The sequence below is a fragment of the Lampris incognitus genome, chromosome 2 (assembly GCF_029633865.1).
Source record: "Lampris incognitus isolate fLamInc1 chromosome 2, fLamInc1.hap2, whole genome shotgun sequence".
Lineage (NCBI taxonomy): Eukaryota > Metazoa > Chordata > Actinopteri > Lampriformes > Lampridae > Lampris > Lampris incognitus.
Genome location: NC_079212.1, coordinates 90,615,758 through 90,637,206, shown reverse-complemented (window position 1 = coordinate 90,637,206; position 21,449 = coordinate 90,615,758). Strand labels below are relative to the sequence as shown.

The following is a 21,449-nucleotide window of genomic DNA, read 5'->3' as shown; positions in this document are numbered from 1 at the left end:
TCAACACGTGTCTACCAAAGCCTCTCTAGTGCTAATTCTACCGCAGCAGAAATGAATTAAATGGAGGACGCACACTCGTCTTACTTTACCATTATTTCTCCATGCAAATATTTCGTCAGTTGTGACAGGCAGTGGATGACTTTACCGTATCCACTGCGAATTTGCAGCGGCCTCACCCAGTGCTGGTGTGGGAAGATGGCGGCGCATATTCACGTTTGCGGCGTCCTCACCCAGTACCATCCACGTCTGCATCTAAGTTTGTCTTCGTTTGATGGCTGGGAGAGCTGGTGCTGGATCAGCTGGGAGAGCTTGGCCTGCTGCATCCTGTGGGCCCAGAGGCAGGGGCAGTCTGACAGAGGGCGGTCTGACAGGACGCGGAAGCGGGGCAGGCTAAGTTAAATGCTAGCCCACGCAGACCGGCAATTCCGATAACACTGAGGGCGGTCTGGCGGCGCCTTCGCCTTGACTGTGTTTTTAGTGTCGTCGTGTGGAGTGCGGGGAGGTGGGGTGAAGGTGCCTGGCTGGGAGAGCTGGCACTGGATCGGCTGAGGGAGCCTGGCCCACAGGATGGGCCCAAGGACCACAGCCCCGACTGGGGATGTGCCCGAAGAGGAAACACCGAGGGCGGTCTGACAGGATGCGGAAGCAGGGCAGTGTTTCAGATTCTGACATGACAGCGCCTTGTGTAAAATAAAACAAAATAAATCAGAACTTTTAGCACGTCACCATTTTCAGCTAAAGAGAAAGAGGCCAAAAACGAGACGCCAGTCTCTTACAAACGTCATCATTTTTAGACGACCGATAGTTAAGACAGTAAAAAGCAAGGTCTTATACAATTCTTTATTCACATTAACACAGTGCAGAAATGATGACCAGACATGAAACAAAACCTACAGTAAACATGCAGAGAGTATGACCCATGGGTCACATGACAGTAAAATGAAACTCGAACATAGAAAGAAAGCACAAAGAAAAAAAAAAAGAAAATAAAAGAATGTCCCCTTTAGCTCAGATGTCCAATGCTCCAGAATACTGTCAAACCTATTTGTTATCATCGTTTTAGTTAAGTGACAGACACGTTGGTTATATCAAAAAGCACAATATCTAAATTGTTGCTGAACCTAGCCTCTCAACTTGCCATTACCACACAGCAAGCAAAGGACAAAAAAAAGTAATCCGATAAAGTCCACTCTATTGTCTTTTCCTTTACACTTCATTTTAAAAACCCTTTAAAATCTTCCAATCACTACGGAACATTCGATATTCAGAATAGCCCTGTCCCTGATGACGCCACATCAACTGTTACAAGTCAAACCAAATCTGTAAGGGCGTAAGTTCAGTCAGTCACAGCAGCTCACTAGTGTGGCACGGGGGGGGGGGGGGCAACGGTGCCCGCTCCTTGTGCCGTATATTCTGGTCTCCTCACAGGTCAAAGGAAGATGGTTTAATATACATATATTGTTAGACGAGCTGGACAGTTGCTGCTTGTAGGTAACCCTGGAGGAACTGGAGGGCCTCTGCATTCAGACTGGTACTCAGCATTGAGGGAACCTGTCAAAAGAGACAAGGATTATTGATACGCCATCTTAAACATCACATCATCTGTGGTCCGACATGGTGATGATCCAGTATGGCAAGAAACCTTAACTGATGTCAAACAACTTCCATCCATCCATTATCCAAACCGCTTATCCTGCTCTCAGGGTTGCTGGAGCCTATCCCAGCAGTCATTGGGCGGCAGGTGGGGAGACACCCTGGACAGGCCGCCAGTTCATCACTGGGCCAACACGCATACACACATTCACACCTAGGGACAATTTTGTATGGCCAATTCACCTGACCTACATGTCTTTGGACTGTGGGAGGAAACCGGAGCACCCGGAGGAAACCCACGCAGACACAGGGAGAACATGCAAACTCCACACAGAGGACGACCCCCAAGGTTGGACCACCCCGGGGCTCGAACCCAGGACCTTATTGCTGTGAGGGGATCGTGCTAACCATTGCGCCACCATGCTCAAAAGATTATATAGTAACTCTAATTGTTCTATTAAACTCAGAAATGGTACTTCTCCAAGGTTTGACCTAAGAGAGGTCTTAAACAAGGTTGTCCAATCTCGCCTCATTTGTTTCTTTTAGCTACTCAAGTCCTTGCTGATCACATCACTACGAACATTTTAAAAGGAATCTGTGCAGCAGGGAGAGAGAGATCGAAATTTGCCAGCTAGCAGATGGCACTACTACTTTTCCTGAAAGACAGCAGTCACACAACTTCACAAAAGAAAAACAATTGAGCTACTAAAAGCATTAGCTTTGGCTAAAGAAGCTGAACATCTCCCTCATGTCAGAACGTACCCGTCCTGGACAGGCAGTGGAAAGCTTGTGGAGAGACTGGGCGAGCAATATCTTAGGATTGCCGATGGCCTCTCCAATGGGGTCGTGCTCCTTCTTCCCGGCAAAGGCCAGCTGGGAGAAAGCGGTCTGATAACCAGGTGTATCCTCGATGTCAATGAAGTGCTCATCATCTGGGATGCTGTCATCTTCCGGCAACTCAAAAAGACCAATAAGGGCCTGCAGCAGCGGGGTCCTTGGAAGAAACAATTAACAGGATTAAGTACTGTTCTTACCAATTACCACTCTTCTGATCTGTCCTGGTCGCTACTCCACCCCCTCTGCTGATCCGCGGAGGGCTGCAGACTACCACATGTCTCCTCCAATACATGTGGAGTCGCCAGCCGCTTCTTTTCACCTGACAGTGAGGAGTTTCACCAGGGGGACATAGTGTGTGGGAGGCTCATGCTATTCCCCCCCCCCAGTTCCCCTTCCCCCCTCAAACAGGCACCCTGACCGACCAGAGGAGGCGCTAGCTAGTGCAGTGACCAGGACACGTACCCACAACCGGCTTCCCACCCGCAGACACGGCCAATTGTGTCTGTAGGGACGCCCGACCAAGCTGGAGGCAACACGGGGATTCGAACCACCGATCCCCATATTGGTAGGAAACGGAATAGACCGCCACGCCACCCGGACGCCCCCGTGTACAATGTATTCTAAGCTAGGAGAAATAATGCTGATGTTAGAAAATATGCTCCACAGAGGGTTTTTTTTTCTATCATTTCAAGTGAATAGAATAAAAGTCATTTAATGAACTTAGTGAGATTCATTCTGTTTAGATCAATTTAAAAACGGCTTTTGATTCCATTTCTGATCAACTACAATTTTTTTCTTAGCAAAACAATTTTCACAACAGCTACAAAAAGAAAGAAAGAAGGGATGAAACCGTTGCATCTCTGAAAGGCTGACTTCTCACCATAGTTTGGTGTACTCGGTGTCCATCATTGCAGGACATTCAGTTAGGACTTTGATAATACCAATAGCACAGATCTTTTTCTCCACTGGGCCGGACACTTTCTGGACCTCCGGGATCACTATCTTCTCCAGCACCATACCAAACATTCTGTAACACAGTAGCAAGCCCAATTAACACATCGCTCGGACAGCTTCTCCTCATCAACTGAGATGCTGAAAGCCAGTCAGGAAGAAGAAGGGTTAGAAACTGTGAATCTTCACCTTGAAAATGTGCATTGAAACAAATTTGCTGATTGCCAAGAATGATACATCTGTTCAACTATAAAAAAAAGAAGAAATAATTTGGTGCTTGCGACAGGTTATAACAGCAGGAACAAAAAAACCAAAACAATGGTTAATTAGGATTCTTTTGAAATCACTTCATGTCATAATGATCGATAAATCACAGAAAGTTGAATCAGTTCATCAGGACACAATGTTTATTGAGAGAGAAACGTGTCATCGCTCATCTAAGTGACCTCTTCAGTCTCAGCTGACTGCAGGTATCCCCACCCTTATAAACTATACAGTGCATAACTACCCAAAACAATGATCAGTTTCATATGCAAATTACCATAACTAGAGTTATAATGGCCATGTGTACTATTTCACTGTACCATTGTGTCCGACATTCTTGTGTAAGTGGGGTTACTGTGAAGCGTCTAGTGTGTTGGTGTAGTGTTGCGTGTCTGTCACGTCTCACTCTCAACCTTCATCGCTGGTTAGCAGAAATGCGAACAGGAGAGCCGAGCAAGTCTCTCCCTGCCTCTCCAACAGCAAGCCCTGTGTAGCGCCTCCTCGTGGCGACACACGATAACTGCGTACACCTTGGACCCTGGCAGAACTACAAGGGACTCAGAGGAGGTCTGGCCCCTAGACGTGCGGTATGCAGGCCCACCGGTGTGTGGATATTCCCTGATGCCCACGAACCAGCCCCCAGCTATGGGTTAAATAGTGCCACTGCCTAGTGGATACCTCGGGAGAGTAATAGGCTATGGGAGTAAACCCCTACACAACATCAACGTCCACAGTGTTGTTGTTTTTTGTGTTTCTTGCCCTTTTATATGTGTCTAAGTGGGAAAGTACTGCTGGCGTCGTGTGTGGCTGCCGCTTCTCCCTCTCGTAGCCCCCCCTTCCCATCCACCCCTGTATGTTTGTATTGTTTACCTGTTGTCTTGTTTCACCCCGTTTATTGTAAAGCCACTTTGAGTGTTAGAAAAGGGCTTTATAAGTTTGATTTATTATTATTATTCACAGATGATTGGGGAATAGTTGTAATCACAGCATTTCAAGACGGCAGCAGATGTACTCTTACTTTGACCCTCATCATCCACTGGAGCACAAACTAGGAGTCATCAGGATGCTGAACCACCGAGCTGACAACCTCCCCACTGACACAGCGGCCGGAGAAGGGGAGAGACCCCACATTAAACAGGCCCTGGTTAAGTGTGGTTATCCTAACTGGGCGTTTGTCAAAGCCAGGAGGACTCCCAAACAGTGCACCAGCCGATCGGAGAGGAGAAGGACAACAGCTGCCTAAGCATAAACCAGTGGCGATTCTGTATGTGGCCGGAGTGTCGGAAAAGCTGAGACGCGTATTTTCCAAACACTGCATCTCGGTTGCGTTCAAACCTCAAAACACACTGCGCCACAAATTGGTCCACCCTAAGGACCGGGTCCCCTGGCACAAACTGAGCCATATAGTGTACACGCCAGTTAGTTAAGCGCCAGGATGACTGCTGTGACTTGTACATCGGGGAAACCAAACAGACACTGGCCAAGAGGATGGCACAACACAGGAGAGCCAACACGTCAGGCTGGGACTCCACAGTCTGAACCATCTACAGGCAAGTGGCCACTCTTTTAAGGATGAGGATGTGCAACGATCTGCTTTGGTAATGCTTTGCAGTGAGAAACAAAAAGCTAAACGAGTCTGGATGAAAAAACAGTTTGGGAGAGGCGGTCAACACGGTTTGTCTGTTCTTCAGCGAGAACTGGAGGTGAGATTTTAACCGTCAGTTTTATTATCTAACAACAGGAGCATGCTAGCTAACATTTGCCTCAAAGGCTTGAATGTTAGCATCACTGTCAGCCGCTCCAGGACTTGTCTCTCTCATTGGCTATTGTGGTCCTGCTCGGAAAGTAGTGATGGAAATCATCCAGATTTTAAAATCGTAAATACAGAACGTGTTTGAAAGTTATTGGGGCAGTCCTGATGAGTCTACGAGCAGTTCGGGGGTTTAAGATCGGCTCCGTAAACCCCTCACATTACCGGATAATCTGGGCCGAATATCGGTACCGACCCAAGGTCCCAGACCAGATTTCTCCTCCGATTGCCAGGAGGGGTGAATTGGGGGTCAAAACTCCTGTAGTGTGAGCCCAGCTTAAAGCAGCTTCCAACGTTTCTAAAGAAACACCTAGTTTTTGGAAATCTGGAACTGGTTCTCAATACCCACTCCTACCACGGACACACTGTAACAACTAGTTTGGCAAATTCCGATAGAAAATAAAATATTTTGTCCAATGCAGAAATTTACACAGCCCAACATCCTTGAGGACTGAGGACGAGTAGTCATCCAATGCATTTAGTTCTTTAACATTTTCAGCTTTCGCACCATCACTGCCAAACTGCTAAACTTTTTTAAAGACTGCAGTCACCAACGGAGCCAGAATGCTTCAAGTCACTCTGCAGGCCAGCCTGGGGGCTGCATTTTCGGGGGGTGGTTTAAAAAAAAGTGCATAAGTTCTTGGGCAATATAGGCTCTCTTGATACTTCAACAAACTTACTGCTTTTACAAACGCCTACTCAACTCATTTGTCCTTACATAAGGACAGACCATCAGACCTTTTTTTTTTTTTAGGTAATGCCATTCAGCCAGTGCCAAAAGAGATAGTGTGATGCAGGCCGGACAGCACTCTGAATGTCTCGTGCATTCCAATTATTGTCAGTCAACTTCGTTTTTTTTTTTACTTCATATTGAAAATACACCTACTTTGGCTGGATGTCATCAAAGATCTCCTGAAGTGCAATCGCTCCATATTTGACACAGTAGAGATTGATGAACACCAAGAAACCTGTGGGAGGAGATTGAAGAGCATGTGAAAATCTCGATGTCACTCAAGGTAAAACACAGCAGGCGTGTACCGTTTCACATGTTCACATCATAACTACTTCAGTTCACACATCATGGTACGCTTTTAAGGGGCCGTAAATTCGTGGGAGAAACGTGTGCCCGTATGTGTGGGTGAATAAGCTTGAGATCAATGTGCACAATCTTGACTAGGCTGTAGACTGAATAGATATCTATTCCCCCCCTTTTTCTCCCCAATTGTACCTGGCCAATCACCACACTTTCCAAGCTGTCCCATTCATTGCTCCACCCCCTCTGCTGATCCGGGAAGGGCTGCAGACTACCACATGCCTCCTCCGACACATGTGGGGTCGCCACCTGACAGCGAGGAGTTTCGCCAGGGGGACGTAGCGCGTGGGAGGATCACGCTATCCCCCCCCCAAACAGACACCCTGACTGACTAGAAGAGGTGCTAGTGCAGCAACCACGACACACACCCACATCCAGCTTCCCACCCGCAGACACGGCCAATTGTGTCTGTAGGGATGCCTGACCAAGCCAGAGGTAACACGGGGATTTGAACAGGCAATCCCCGTGTTGGTAGGCAATGGAATAGACCGCTACGCTATCCGCACGCCACAGATATCTATTTTTGTGTTAGTCTGTCTGAGGGGAATAGGTAGTGGAACAAACATTAGAGAACGTGTGGGCACTAGGGCTGTCAAAGTTGGCCAAAAATGACGTTCGATTATTCCTTCTGAAAAAACACATTGGTTCAAATCCATCTGAATATATTATTGCGCATTATGTCCACAAGAGGGCAAACCAATACAACGAGAGACATAACTACTTGTATAGGTATATTTGAATGTAAACATGCCTTTTAACACTAGAACTGGGATTTCACTCCTACCTAAAACAACAGTGGGCGGTCAAAATGACCGCTGGTTTTTATACTCTATATTCTGTCATAGACTGCAACTATTCCCTAACCCTCTGTGAATAGTGTACATGGCCATCGAAAATCCAGTTAATGGGCACATCCATATTTGCATATGAAACCGGTCATTGGTTTCGGGCGTTAGGCACTGTATTGTTTATAAGGTGGGGATACCTGCAGTCAGTTCAGGCTGAAGAGGTCACTTAAATGAGTGATGAAACGTATCTGTCAATAAACGTTGTGTCCAGATGACCTGATCAACCTTCTCTGATATTTCCAAACGGGGCTTTTTAGGTTGTTCGGAGTGAGAATCATTCTCTCTACGGCTGAGTTGGGTTGTGTGACCTCTCTGCCATCTTTACCACACAACTGTCATTGATTCATCTGCTCGTTTCAGCTTGATCTGAATTTCATTTTCAGCCCAAGTGACGTGTGGCTCCTGTCCATCATGCAAGCGTATTCAGTGTAGCGGCCAAGGCCCTCGCGAGAATTCACAAGGCAGACAGTCATGATAGTCCATAACAGTGATGTTGCACAGTGAGACCATGATTCTTTGCAAAGCGTACAGTAAATTCTTAAATATGCTACATACAAAACTACTGGGGTTGTGATGTTAAAGAGGACATGGTTAGACACATCACATGACTTGTTCTTGTGACTGAATTAAATTCGACAGATTTAAATGGAACCATTCACAGGACACGTGACGTTAGGCCAACTGGAATGTGCGTTTGTGTCTGTGTGCGCAGTGGCAGACAAAAAACTAATACAAACTGAGCTTCAGCATTGTGATCAGCCGTGTTTGCCAGTGGCAATGCCACGGTCAGTGTCCAGGAGCTGCACAGTAAACAGGTGAAGGACTTGGTCAAACTTTACCACAAAAAAAAAAAAAAAAAAAAAACCCACAACTTTTATGACAATTTTTTTTTTGTGTGTGGACAATATTTAAGGTTAACAGGGATCTTATAAGTCGTCTCTAACATTTTTGCAAGCTAAGCCTGTTATGTAATTTTATAATGAAGGGAAGCCCTTGACTCCTTCCAGTCGTGTCTTTTCTATTCTTTGTGATGAGAGATTAAAATTTTCAGGAGAGGGTTTAATAAAGTCAATTAAAAGTATTTTTTGTTTTTAAACCAAGAAAGAAATTGAACTAGGATCCATTAACCTCAGTACAGACCAAACCGAGTTTAGCGAACTATCATGACCTTGGAGTACAACCTGGAGAAGATTATGAGGAACTCATTACAAGCCGTGATTACGTTCACATTACAGGCAGATAGTGAAGAGGCCACTTTATTCTGTCATCGTACAGGTTACAATGTAATGTGTTCTCTGCATCATCCTATTGTATAGGAGCAGTGGGGGCAGCTGCAGCACCCAGGGACCGACCCCAACTCTTTTTCCTACTGCCTCGGTCAGGGGCACAGGCAGGAGTATTAAGCCTAACACACAGGTCTTTTTGATCGTGAGAGGAAACTGGAGCACCCGGAGAAAACCCGCGCAGACACGGGAGAACATACAAACCATTAAATGAGTAATGTTAAAGGACGTGTGCCTATGTATCAAGCCGTCGATCATGTTAGATATCTGCTTAACATTCGTGGTTCTGGATAAAATGTGAACATAGGTACTGTGATGGGTGAACTCACTCTTGATGAACTTGGTGGTTTTGGAACTTTGTAGCCTCTGGAAGAGCAAAATGAAGATTTGTTTCCTGTATTGAGTGATCGATTCTCTGACAAAAAAAAAAAAAAGACAAAAAAAAAAAAGGGGGGGGGGGGACAAATTGAAATTCAAAATCTACCCAGACAATCTTCACTAAGTTCCACATGGCATGTCAGTTATTTTCTGATGAGCGGGCAGTTGTCGGTTACTTACGGAGGCATGTGCTCTACGATGCTGTTGAGGAGGTAAAAACCTTGGTGGTCATTGGCCTTGGAGGCAATAAGCTTCTGGAAGACTCCTAACAAGCCAGGCTGAAACGAGAGAAATTGATAAGGTATGATTAAGAAGGTAAGATTCAAGTATCATAATAATATTCTTTGAATAATAATTGAAAAATCACTGAAATTTTTTTGATTTGGTTTGTTTTATTTGTGAAGCACTTTATAAAATTATATTTTTTTAGATAAGTGCAATATAAATAACATTGTTATTACTTACTATTTTATCTGCCGCGGAGCTGGCAATGCTTGCCCCCCCCTTCTCTAGGTAGGCCTGGAGCAGGCGCACCAGAGGGGGGATGTTTCCTGTCCGCTCCCACAGCACAGGTTGCAGCAGGTGGGGGAAAAGCTCCATGTAGGAGGAGGGAATGGAGTTGGAATGAATCTCCAAGAGGAGGGACATCACCTGGAACACGTACGGAACAAATTCTGCAACAGAAGTGGAAAGGAACATGAGTGGAATTCAACATGGTGGGGTTACCTAGAGGTCTATACACAGAGAAGAAAGAAAGCTAATTTCTAGGTGAACTGACACACCCTGAACGTCGCTCCGGAGGATCTCCGTGAAAACAGGGAAGAGAGCCTCCTCAAAGCTGCTGACGGTGGTGGCGTTGGCCTTGCAGGTGATCCGTATGGACAGGCACAGCGACTCAAACAGGTAGTGGTTAAAGTGTGGCTTGCTGGGATTCTGCAAGTTAGTTAGTTAGAAAGAGAATTCACACAGCAACCCCTTAAATAAACATGTATCTCAGTTTGTTAACATTTTGTTCATCAAGATGTTAATGTGTGGCTCACCTTACTGACTAAGAGCAGCTTGTGTGTAAGCTGGCCAATGAGTGTGGGAATATAGGGAACAATGGAGTCCTGCAGGAGGGAGAAGCTGCGCATGATTGCTTAAAAAGAAAGAAAAAGGAGAAATATTCAATTTAAATAATTTCACAGATCAGGTATGTCAGTGACTGGTGGAAGTTTTTAAGCTATGACAAAGGGGAGTTTGAGCCGACATGATAAGATGAAGCATCTACCTTTCATGATATATTCATTTTCTGAAGAGCCAGGAAGAGCCAGAGCCTTGAACAAGTGGTTGAGCAGCTGCTCTGTGAAGGGCCCAATCTCTGTCGCAGTGATACTGCAAAAACAACAACAACAACAACAACAACAACAACAAATGAATCCGATTTATCAAAATGCAACGTTGGGGCGTCCGGGTAGTGTAGCGGTCTATTCCATTGCCTATCAACACAGGGATCTCCGGTTCGAATCCCCATGTTACCTCCGGCTTGATCAGGCATCTCTACAGACACAATCAGCTGTGTCTGTGGGAGGGAAGCTGAATGTGGGTATGTGTCGCGGTCACTGTACTAGCGCCTTCTCTGGTCAGTCGAGGCGCCTGTTCAGGGGAGAGGGAGAACTGGGGGGAATAGCGTGATCCTCCCACGTGCTACCTCCCTCTGGTGAAACTCCTCATTGTCAGGTGAAAAAAAGCGGCTGGCGACTCCGCATGTATCAGAGGAGGCATGTGGTAGTCTGCAGCCCTCCCTGGATCGGCAGAGGGGGTGGAGCAGCGACCGGGACGGCTCGGGAAGAGTGGAGTAATTGGTTGGATACAATTGGCGTGGAAATCCCCCCCCCCCCCCAAAAAAAAAGCAATGTTGTTCAACGAGGCTAAATGGCTAGTAACTACAGTCAAGCAATACTTATTAGCATTACATTTAAGATTACATACAAAAAAGATGGTTAGACCGACAATGTAAATGTGTTCAAATAATCCAAAATATAGTTTTAAAATGTTACTAAGCAAATTAAAATTCCTAACTAGAGTTCAGCATGTTTTGTTTTCAATTTTAAGACTAATCAGAACTGTTTTACAGAGTGATACTCACAGTGTGGAGTTGTTGGGACCTCTCATGGTGAACAGCCTTTCCAAGGCGTGGGCAGCGTAGGTGTGCTCCACGGTACTCTCTGCCTGCAGGTGAGCTATCAGAAGAGGGATGGCCTGCAGCAGTTGTTCCTTAGGGAGCTAAAAGTAAAGACAGAATTAGATAAATATGACACTGCTATACATTCGTTTGGTCATTTTGGGGGGGGAAAATTATAGAAAGGAGGTAGTCATACCTGGCTTCTGAAGATCATGACGTACTTGATGGCATCTGCCTTCAGTACCGGAAACTCATTAACTGGGAGTAGGAGTAAAACACAGTAATCAGCCCCTTTTCACTCTGTCTATAGGAGTAAATGTATCTGATGACATTACTGCATAGAATGTCAACATATACACAGAATGCTGAAGTGTGGATCCTCTAAATTCTGTTAAACTTTCAGATTTAACTTATAGAATTGAACCACTGTGCTACGATAAAGAAAATTTATGGCCTCTAAAATAATTTTACAACTCATATTTAGCCTTTTTATACCCTAAGAATTTATATCCACAGCTAGGTTAACAGGGCTCCAGGCAAAAAAAAAAGAATAATCTAGGCGTCCAGGTAACATAGCGGTCTATTCCGTGGCCTATCAACACGGGGATTGCCGGTTCCGAGTCCCCGTGTTGCCTCCGGCTTGGTCAGGCGTCCCTACAGACACAATTGGCCGTGTCTGCGGGAGGGAAGCCGGATGCGGGTATGTGTCCTGGTCGCCGCACTGGCACCTCCTCTGGTCGGTCGGGCCGCGTGATCCTCCCACGTACTACGTCCCCCCGTGTCAGTGTCATGTGGCCAGCCAGTGGTCAGGTCTGCGCCTTCTTTTGCTTGCAGGCAACCTGTGCTTCACACTGGGCTCTGGGTCAAACTGCTCAAGTGAGGGGCCCTCAGTACTGATCCTCACCAAGTCTTCCATTGTTGTAACACTTAGGGAACTGCGCACTTTTGACTTGATTCTATTCTGCACCAAGAATCCTCTTTCCACACTGAGCTGCAGACATGGGAAGCACCAGCATAATTTCAACTAAGTGAAGAGCGTTTTTAAAATCTGTGCAGAAAGGCTTCTTCCTTAGCATCACTTTCCATAACTCCGTGTATGTCTTATCCATGAACTGACCTTTCACTAATGTTTTCAGCGTTCTCCATTCCCTTTGGACAGCTGTAATATCACATCCACTGTTTGTCAAGAGCTCTCTGTACCAATTCACTAAAGTGTCAATCTGCTCCTCGCCATAGGTGACAACATCCTCTGGCCATGCATCATGACAGAACACTGAAAAGGACCTGATGAATGTCTTCTCTCTGTAACACTCATCAGCATGTTTCCAAATCTTCTCTCTAGTTCTTTAACAGTAATATCAATGGTCTTATCAAGAGAGGCAAGACTGAGATGGCTTGGACATGTGTGGAGGAGAGATGCTGGGTATATTGGGAGAAGGATGCTGAATATGGAGCTGCCAGGGAAGAGGAAAAGAAGAAGGCCAAAGAGAAGGTTTATGGACGTGGTGAGGGAGGACATGCAGGTGGCTGGTGTGACAGAGGAAGATGCAGAGGACAGGAAGAGACGGAAACGGAGGATCCGCTGTGGCGACCCCTAACGGGAGCAGCTGAAAGTAGTAGTAGGAGCAGTATCAATGGTCTTATCAATGATTGCATTCAGATCATTTGTGAATGTGGCATGACTTTGGGGGCCCTTGCTTGTAGCCCCCGCCTTTTGCTTACTGGCAGAACTTCCTGCTTCTGTCCCTTCAGAATCTTTCCCTATGTGCTGTAAGAATTCCTGGCGCTTCCCTTCTCTCAGTGACTTTCCCTTCAACTTTTTAACCGTCTCCAGACAACTCTCAACAGCTGCAACTGCTTGTGGGAGGATTAGAGAATTTCTCTGAAGTGTGAGGCTGAGTTTTCGAGACCTCTGAAAAAAAGATCATGCAAAAAGTGACAGAAGGCAACAAAAGACAGGCTTTTCATTTGCAGCACAATGTGCTTGGCCCTTCCCTATATGTCAGCGTTTTTGGATGTGGCTGCAAGGTGCTCCATGTGATGATGCACAGCAGTGTATTGTCCCTGCCCTGTTGCATAACTTGACAGGAAAACTGAGAGTGCCCGATAAATGTGTGGCAGCCAGCGCCGAGTTTAAACAGCCGAAGGGTTTCGTACTGTACAGCCCAATTCTGCACTTTCAGTTCTCGCTTGTTTTTAGGACTGAAGTGATATGTTTTCCACACAAGCTGCAAAAAGTCATAGACTTTCTCAATCATTGGCACGGACCTTTGAGTGCTTAGCATTGCCAGTTCCAGACGATAAGGTAGACAGTGGAAGGACAGGACATGTTCACCTACATCACCTCTAAAACATGCACCTATTCCCCCTGTTGCACCCATGTTAACACTTGCACCATCTGCTCCAAATGCGCTCATTTTGTGTACCACCAGGATTGGGTGGATTGGCAATTTCAAGCAGCGAATAGATAGTATTTAGGGTTCCTTCTGCATTATTGTGATCCGAGTCCAGCCAACCCTACCAGACGGGTCACAGCTGCTCCATCAGATAAGTGCCTACAGCTAACAGTAACATTGTCCTTTCCAGAGACATCCGTCCCACAATCAGTTACAACAGAGACATAATTTGCCTTTAAAGCCTCCTCCGGCACACCGCTTTTCAATTCATCTGCAATGCAACCTACAAACTCTGCACATTCTGTATCATTATCATGTCTGACACATCCATGCCATTGTTCTTCATTAATACAATCTGACAGCTAAACTTCGTGAATGGTATTTCTTCCACTGCAGTCATGTAGACTGCGTTGAATTTTATTTTCAATTCCCTCATATCCTTTTCTGCGACTTTATCACTAGCACTTTGCACCGCTTTCACTACTGGGGTGACACAAGGGGCAGACTGAGCAATGACACAATCCCTGTTCACTGTTGGGGTGGCACGGGGGGCAGACTGAGCAATGACACAATCCCTGGTGTTCTTATGTTTGTTTTTTTTACTGTCACCATGCTTCTTCTTCACGGTTTCTTTTTTAAAATGACCCAAACCAGTAATGAACTCTGTTTTACCAGCAATATCTTGTCCTACTTAAGCACAAAATGAGCAGCACATTCTCCCCTTGTCATAACATAAGCAGGCGAACCCTTGTAGCCAAGCTGATTTAAACTGTCTTGCAGGGACGGGAGCTGCAAGGATGGGAGAGGAAGACTCACTGCGCTTGGTCATCATCATCGCTAAATAACTGCACACTGATTGAATCGGGCTGGGATGACTCAAATGTCACCTGAGAACTTTTACCGGTCGAGTTGGTCTCGATATCATCGGCATCTGATGTAGAGGCGGCTGGGATTGGACGGGCAGGGAGTGAGGAAAAGTCTGATATTTTTCGTTTTCGCATTTCGTTTTCTTGCCAGCTGGCTGATGTTCACTAACTACGCAGTTAGCTACACCCAGCTTCTAAATTCAAACACTGTTGAACTAAATGAAACACCGTTCATAAAGTTAACACTTCAAATTTTTAACCCGATAAACGTGATGTTAAACTATCTTCAACCACAGTTTCTGTACGGCCGACGCTTCAACCACCGCAGGACAGGAGAGAGGAGAAGTTTGTAATGGAAACCGTACAGGAGTTCCCGTGATAGGTCAGGTGGGTGCAGGAGCAAGAGGAGTTCAGTACATAAATAAAACGTATGGCCATTTTTTTTTTTTAAGCTTGTGACTAATGGTGGCCACTGGCGACTGGCAGGGAAAAAATTAAAAAGTTAGTCGCACTGACGACCCTTTTAGTTGCCATCTGGAGGCCCGGTTAATAAAACTCAGTTCAAAAAATGTCAATGTCCTTAAGTTTACCACACGTTGTAAACAGGAGATTATTTATCGCAATTTGAAATGCAGAGTGTATTCTTACCATTGGGGGACTTCAAGTCTGTGAGGATGTGGTTGACGAAGAATTCTGTGAGATTCACCAACTCATTGGCCTGCGTTATTCCATGCTGAAAAACAATCAAACCAATGGTCAATTTTCTAAATTAGACATTTATAAAATATGTCCCCTGAATTATTACCAAACTATTATCGTTATATTTAATAACTCACAAGACTCAAAGCAACACTCACCTTTTGCGTCTGGGCTTTAGATGCCAGAGATGTGACCAGATAAATGGCAGCATCCTTGTGCTTCCAGTTCACCCCTGGGTTCTTGGCATACTCTCCCAACATGGAGTTGACATAGCCGGAGAAAATTGCTGTGACAGGGCCCTCAAAGAATTTACACAAGCCCCTCACCAGGTCACATGCAGCCCTACGGCGAGTGTCAATGTCTAGAAGGAATGGCAGAGTGAGCACAGGGGCAAAAGTCAGAATTACATATTTCATCCAAGTTTTGTAGTCAAGCTGCATCAGAAGTGGTGGTTGCTGCACTTGGTCTTTACCAGATCCCTCAAGGTCTCTTCGAATATATTCCTCAGAGTTATCTTCAAAGGCCTCCTCGTCTGCACCTTAGTAGGCGTAACGGGAAACCCGATCAGAGCGATACACAGCGTACAGACAGATGTCAAAGGGGGCAGAGATGATTTAATATTAGATATACGTTTGAGGTAAGTGCATCCAAAAAGGACAAACACGTAAATAAAGCATCCCCTTACTTCTGAACTCCATGTTGGGCACAATGACCTTCTCGCAAATGCTAGTAAGTGTGTTCTGGTCCTCAAAGAGATGCTTGTAGTGTGGTCTTTCACATACAGATGCCAAAAACTGGATGGCATTGCTCACAAGCTGCAACAACAATGAGGTGTATTATTAAAGCTGAAAAAAACAAACTCAGCTCACTCAAATATGCAGTTAACCAGCGAGATACTCACCAGATCATACTTGACCTCTTGGCCAGTGGATACTAAGAGATTCCAGATAGCAGTGACAAACTGAGGCAGATATGGCTGAAACTCTTCATCGTACTTCTGAGCATAGAGAGCAGCATTGTCACAGATTTGGGACTTCAGCAGCTCCAGGAGACCTGCTTCCTCCTCATCCTAGGCAGTAGAAAAGATTGATGCAAATATAAAAAGGCAGAAAGATAAAAAGGCATATAAAGATTTTATGTTATTGGCGTTTTACAACAAAATGATTGCTGAAAACGGTAGTTAAATAAAATGTAAAAAAAAAGTAATATCAAATCAACACACATTTGTTTGTAAAAGTTTGTTATCCAAGGTCAACAGATTATGGAAATTGGTCATCCATGTCTCCATGTTGTCTTCAAAGAATTCAGGAAGGTCCTGTGTAACAGAAAAGAGAGAATAAGATCATTGCAGAGAGCCAGACCTGGAAAAGACCTTCAACTTTTCTACCAATGATCAAAAATATGAAAGTTGTATGTGCGCTGCTTAATACAAAAGCTTATTTTGTTTGAACTGTCAGAGCCTCTAATTCATGTGCTTTGCTTCTGTGATCAAAACTGAACTTATGAAAAAAAGGACAAATATCTAACTTTATGAAGCTCAAGTCCCACATCAATGAAAAAACACCAAAATATCAGGACCCAAAAGGTCTGTGGCAGGATGCACTGGTTTGCTCATGCTAGGCACATGCATTACATGACTCGACAGGATTTCTAGTTGGAGAGCATGTCAAATTTAAAGCCTGCAGTTTCTGACTCTTGCTGCTCTTTTGAGTGTGACATTAGACACCTAGGAGTCGCACAGGGTGACTGATTATGCGATTCCTTCACAATATTTCAAACACTTTATTGCGCCGCAAGAGTACCATGACATCCCCTCATTTGGTTAGCCAATCAATGTGAAGCACATTGGAAAAAGAGGACAGCTGTGCAAAAGTGGAAAAAAAATACAGAGCAAAACTGTCATAAAACTGTTAAATTCTACTTCCATTTGTAGTCTGAAGCAAAGTGGGACCAACCTGAAAGTTAAGGCTGTAGAAGAGCTTGGAGATCAGTGTGAGAGAGGAGAAGAGAACTTTCAATGCGCTGATATCCGTAGCGTGAGTCTGACACAACTCTATGGTGGCCTGGATGATAGAAGAGGAAAAAAAAAGAATGAAGTAGCATAACAAACTGTTTCAAACATTTGATTATTTGTTGCTGAATAATTGAACATTCCATTTTAATTTAACTACTAGTCACAACAGACCTTGAACAGTTCTGTCAGAGGTTGAGCAAATGTGTCCAGGACCAGCTTTATCTCCAGCCAAAGCTCATTTGACTTAAACTCATGTCGGTAACTTAATGAAAATGGGGAAAAAAATAGTAGGAATTGTACAAGAAAAAACTAAAAAAATTCAGAGAGCTTGTCAGAATGCACCAATTCAGAATGAAGACTTACCGCTTGAAGAGGGAATGGGCAGTCTGGAGCACCCCATTGATGATGTGGAAGTCTCCACTTTGAAAACGATTAACCATCTCGGTTAGAAGATCAGGCCACTTTTGGGGGAAATCTTCCCTTCCAATTATGCTAATGGCATCACTTAACTGCAAATGGTATATACCAAATGTAAGAAGGGGCAAAGATGACCTTTCATACTCACAATATGATACGTACAAGTCTGCAGACTACCTGATCCTTAAACGCACAGAGTACGAAATAAGATGATGTACCTGTTTCTGAATCTGCTCCGGGCTGCTTAGCATCAGGTTTACAATGTTGGCTTTGATTGTCGTTCTGTCTATTTCGGATATTTTATTTGGTTCATCTTCAACCTATGGGAAAGATATGAAAACTAAGAACTCATCCACAAAGATATAAACACACATCGAACACCTGAGGGGTTTCTTCTATTGCCACTCACTATGCGCCAGTTCCTCTTGATGTAATTCTTGAATGTTACTGCAGCACAGACCCGGATCACGTTGTCTTGGGATTTCTCCAGCAGAGTGAGGAGTAGCACAGGGTAGTTCTGGTTTGCCTCAACAGATTCAAGAAACTTTTCAGCTAAAGAAAAAAAAAACAAGTTACAGATTACATGGTTATAAATAAATCACTACAAAGTCAATAAAAACAATCTAATCCGGGTCAGATATTCTGATTTCACTTAAGGAACTCACCTGGACGTCTTACTGATGGATCTGGATCCAATGTTTTCCTAAGGAACTCAGTGAGGGTTTGAAGGTTAGCATCATTCAACTCCATGCTGGTAGCTACACCAAAAAAAAAAAAAAGAAAAAAAAAGGAGAGTAAACTTGGTTATGATGATAAAGGAGTACAGAAAAAAAAATCAAGTCCGCAATCAAACGTCGTTTGATAATTGACCTGGTGGCATCATCATCATCCTGAATGAGTTGTTGTGCTTCGTCTAATTGCTGGTCACTAGTTAGCCAGGTAGAGTTGCCTAGCTATATAGCTAGCTTGGCTACTGAGTGTTTCCAAAAAAAGATTTTTTTTTTTAAATCTCGCTAATTTATATCCACTTGCCTATCTTCGTCGAAGCTGCGAAACCTAGGTCTCGATTTACGGGCTCAAAATTCAGCAGTGACACAGCTTTTGAGTTTACTGGTCAACGCACCAAAGCCCCGGTTCTAAGCGCACTGATGACGGTAAGTCGCTAGCAGCGCAGCTAACTTGCCTCTCTGTTTAACTTAGCCTCCGCTCCCAACGCTAGCTGCCGAAGCTAGCTAGCATACGGTTAACATGTCAGCTAGCTAGCCGACTGACATGTTAACCGTATGCTAACCATCGCTCACCGCTGGCATCCAGCTAGCTTCAGTGTGGAATGACTTGTGTGCTCGTCATTTATCAAAATACTTGAGCGTTCGAGCTGGACCAAGTTACCTTTAACGACCCAATTTTACCGCCGTTTCTATCTAGCAATTACTTGTCTGCTATCCGAACAAATGCAAGAAATCCCCATTGCTATGAGCCGAGCTACATACAGCTAGCCGGTCTTGCCCTGGTCTCCACTGACGTAGCATTAGCTTAATTTGTCTGAAGTATACAGTCATTTGGTGACAGATTAAAAATGTCATGAAACAGACGCTGTGATCAAATTGTGTAAGGTTTAAGAAAACGCCCCCCGGGTGCGTCCCTGGGTTACTCTGTTTGCTGAATTGTCCTACCGATCCGGGTCTCTCTCAGCCAGCGTGCGGATAAACTCAGGCTGCTCGCCTCTCCGCTTTCTTTCAAACGTCTCCACCGAGAGCAACTGCGCGGTCCCTCTACCGCGCATGCGCACACCTCCGCCCCAACTCCCGCAGACACGCCCCACCTCTGAGGCGTTCGGGTCCAGTCTGTTTTCCTGTTGACCGGACGACCACGTTATAATAGACTGGGGGTCCAAAGAAAAGCGTAATGGCTTGCGCGTTTAGCTGAGTTCATCTATTCTTGCACTTACTTTAGGTCTATTTTGTCTGAACTCCATACTGCTGCACCACTGCATTTAAGATCAATTAGCTCGCTTCACTGTGTGAGGTCGCAGATGTGTCCCAGAACATATGAAGTTGAATAACACAGAAACGGGAACTGCATATCAGTGTTTCTCAACCGGGGGTCCGCAGACCCCTAGTGGTCCGTGGTGTAATTGCAAGGGGTCCGTGAAAATAAAATATCTTTAAAAAAAAGATCCTATGACATTTATAGAAATAGGATTATTTTACTCAAATGTGACTGAGACCTTTATCTACCTAAACTATAAAGGGTAACAGGACTTTTTTCTCCAATTACATCTGTTTCACAAGTGTAATTTATTGTATTTTAATAAGAGATCTCGCTCCCGTTTGCATTGTTAAAAGTTACTGCATAAAAATTCTGTTGTTACATATATCTGAAAGTTACTGAATACATATTCTGTTTTGTTACATATATCTGAAAGTTACTGCATAAGAATTCTGTTTTGTTAACTATATCTAAGTTACAACTGAAAGCTCTTATTTTTGCCCCAAAGAGTGAATAAATGCTATAATGCAATTTAAAATGCAGTTTCTACTGTTTCTATCAAATTGCAACCCCCCTCCCCCAAGATCAGGTGGAGGGGTCCTCAGGGTAGATCAAAAATACGCAGGGGGTCCAGGACCCCAAAAAGGTTGAGAACCACTGTCCTAGAGGCCTAAACTGGAGGTAGACTTGTCTCGGTGGGGGACAATGATGGCCTGTGGAACAAGACCCCCCTTCCCCCAAACCCTAAACCCTATCCCTAACCCTACCCTTGACCCCAACCACAACCTACCCCCACGTCAGGGCTCCTATGTGTAACCAGGTTAAAATTAATGTTTTTATTTTATTTTGTTTGAGTATGAAATATCACCAAATCCTGTCTGTGTGCTGTTATTTGTGTTTACTACATTTTATTTTATGTCATTATTTACTTTTATGTATGTTTTATAACGACCGTCATATACTTGTACTGTCGCTTTAAGAGAGAGGTCTTGTGGGTACACAGAAGAGGGAACGCGGGAGAGGCCATTTTTGTTTTGTGGGAGGAGTCTCAAGCAGCGATCGAGCCGAGCCACGCGTGCTTCTTACCGTAGCACAGTTTTGCTGGTTGAGGAGAACGTAACCTTGAGTATCCCTGTAAGAAGATACTGCAAGCTGTGGGATAAAATACTTGTTTATCCTTTCTTACATTGGAGTCCCGTGGATGGTTTCTCCTTCTAACGCACACGAATGAAGTCCGGGCAGTGGTTGAGCTTCGACCCCCACGTCCGTAAGAAACACCGCTCCAGCTGGAGGACTGGACGTTTGTCGAAGGGTTTGAAACCAAAATAAATGGCAAGGTGGGCCAAATAGAGTCCTGTGTGTCCCCCCTCCTTCCTTGATCATGATGATGATGATGATGATGATGATGAGAGACTGAGGGCCCTCCACAACACCTGGGGCCCCACCCAAAATAGAACACAACGCAGAGCTAATGATGAGAGTGACGGGCGTGCAGCAGGCTGACCAGCATAGAACAGCATAGGACTGCCCCCGTTACATTGGTGCCGTGACTCTCCTGGATCCTGAGAGCGACATCAGTTGCTCGCCGCGGGAGGCTGCTGTCGTCATCAAGCCCCAGACGTCCTCAGGTATTTCTATAGACTGTACACTCATGTTACAGTGGACTGGAGTTGAGCTGTGTGGACACTGGACAGTCATAGCTGTGGTTACCATGGACTGGGCTTGTGAACAGGACATTTGTATATATTGAAGGAAGAAAAACACACGAAAAAAAAAAGGAAAAAAAGTTAATGTTGATGTGATTGAAGGACTCGTGTGAATAATCTATTGATGTAGACTACTAGATA

At 44.8% G+C, this 21,449-nt stretch overlaps 1 protein-coding gene across 1 annotated transcript; it reads right to left on the bottom strand.

The window, feature by feature from the left end:
• Positions 1-832: 832 nt before the first annotated feature.
• Positions 833-19,347, bottom strand: cse1l (CSE1 chromosome segregation 1-like (yeast)). The gene is made up of 25 exons (XM_056274892.1): positions 19,287-19,347; positions 18,279-18,371; positions 18,023-18,165; positions 17,832-17,933; positions 17,560-17,705; positions 17,368-17,458; positions 17,138-17,245; positions 16,405-16,497; positions 16,084-16,251; positions 15,868-15,997; positions 15,655-15,720; positions 15,341-15,543; positions 15,132-15,216; positions 11,418-11,479; positions 11,186-11,322; positions 10,328-10,431; positions 10,098-10,195; positions 9,840-9,990; positions 9,523-9,731; positions 9,238-9,335; positions 9,009-9,094; positions 6,342-6,423; positions 3,311-3,457; positions 2,356-2,587; positions 833-1,551 (listed from the first exon to the last, which is right to left on the bottom strand). Exons 2-25 carry the CDS (start codon positions 18,361-18,363, stop codon positions 1,462-1,464), a joined length of 2,916 nt encoding a protein of 971 aa, XP_056130867.1. The 5' UTR covers positions 18,364-18,371; positions 19,287-19,347; the 3' UTR covers positions 833-1,461.
• Positions 19,348-21,449: the final 2,102 nt, after the last annotated feature.

Bases quoted from the DNA above. Each gene is read 5' to 3' on its own strand.
- cse1l (XM_056274892.1), bottom strand. From the start codon at position 18,363: ATGGAGTTGAATGATGCTAACCTTCAAACCCTCACTGAGTTCCTTAGG. The intron at 11,323-11,417 runs GTATGACTACCT...CTTTACTTTTAG, and splicing joins TCATGATCTTCAGAAGCCAG to CTCCCTAAGGAACAACTGCT. The intron at 10,196-10,327 runs GTAGATGCTTCA...TTTCTTTTTAAG, and splicing joins AAATGAATATATCATGAAAG to CAATCATGCGCAGCTTCTCC.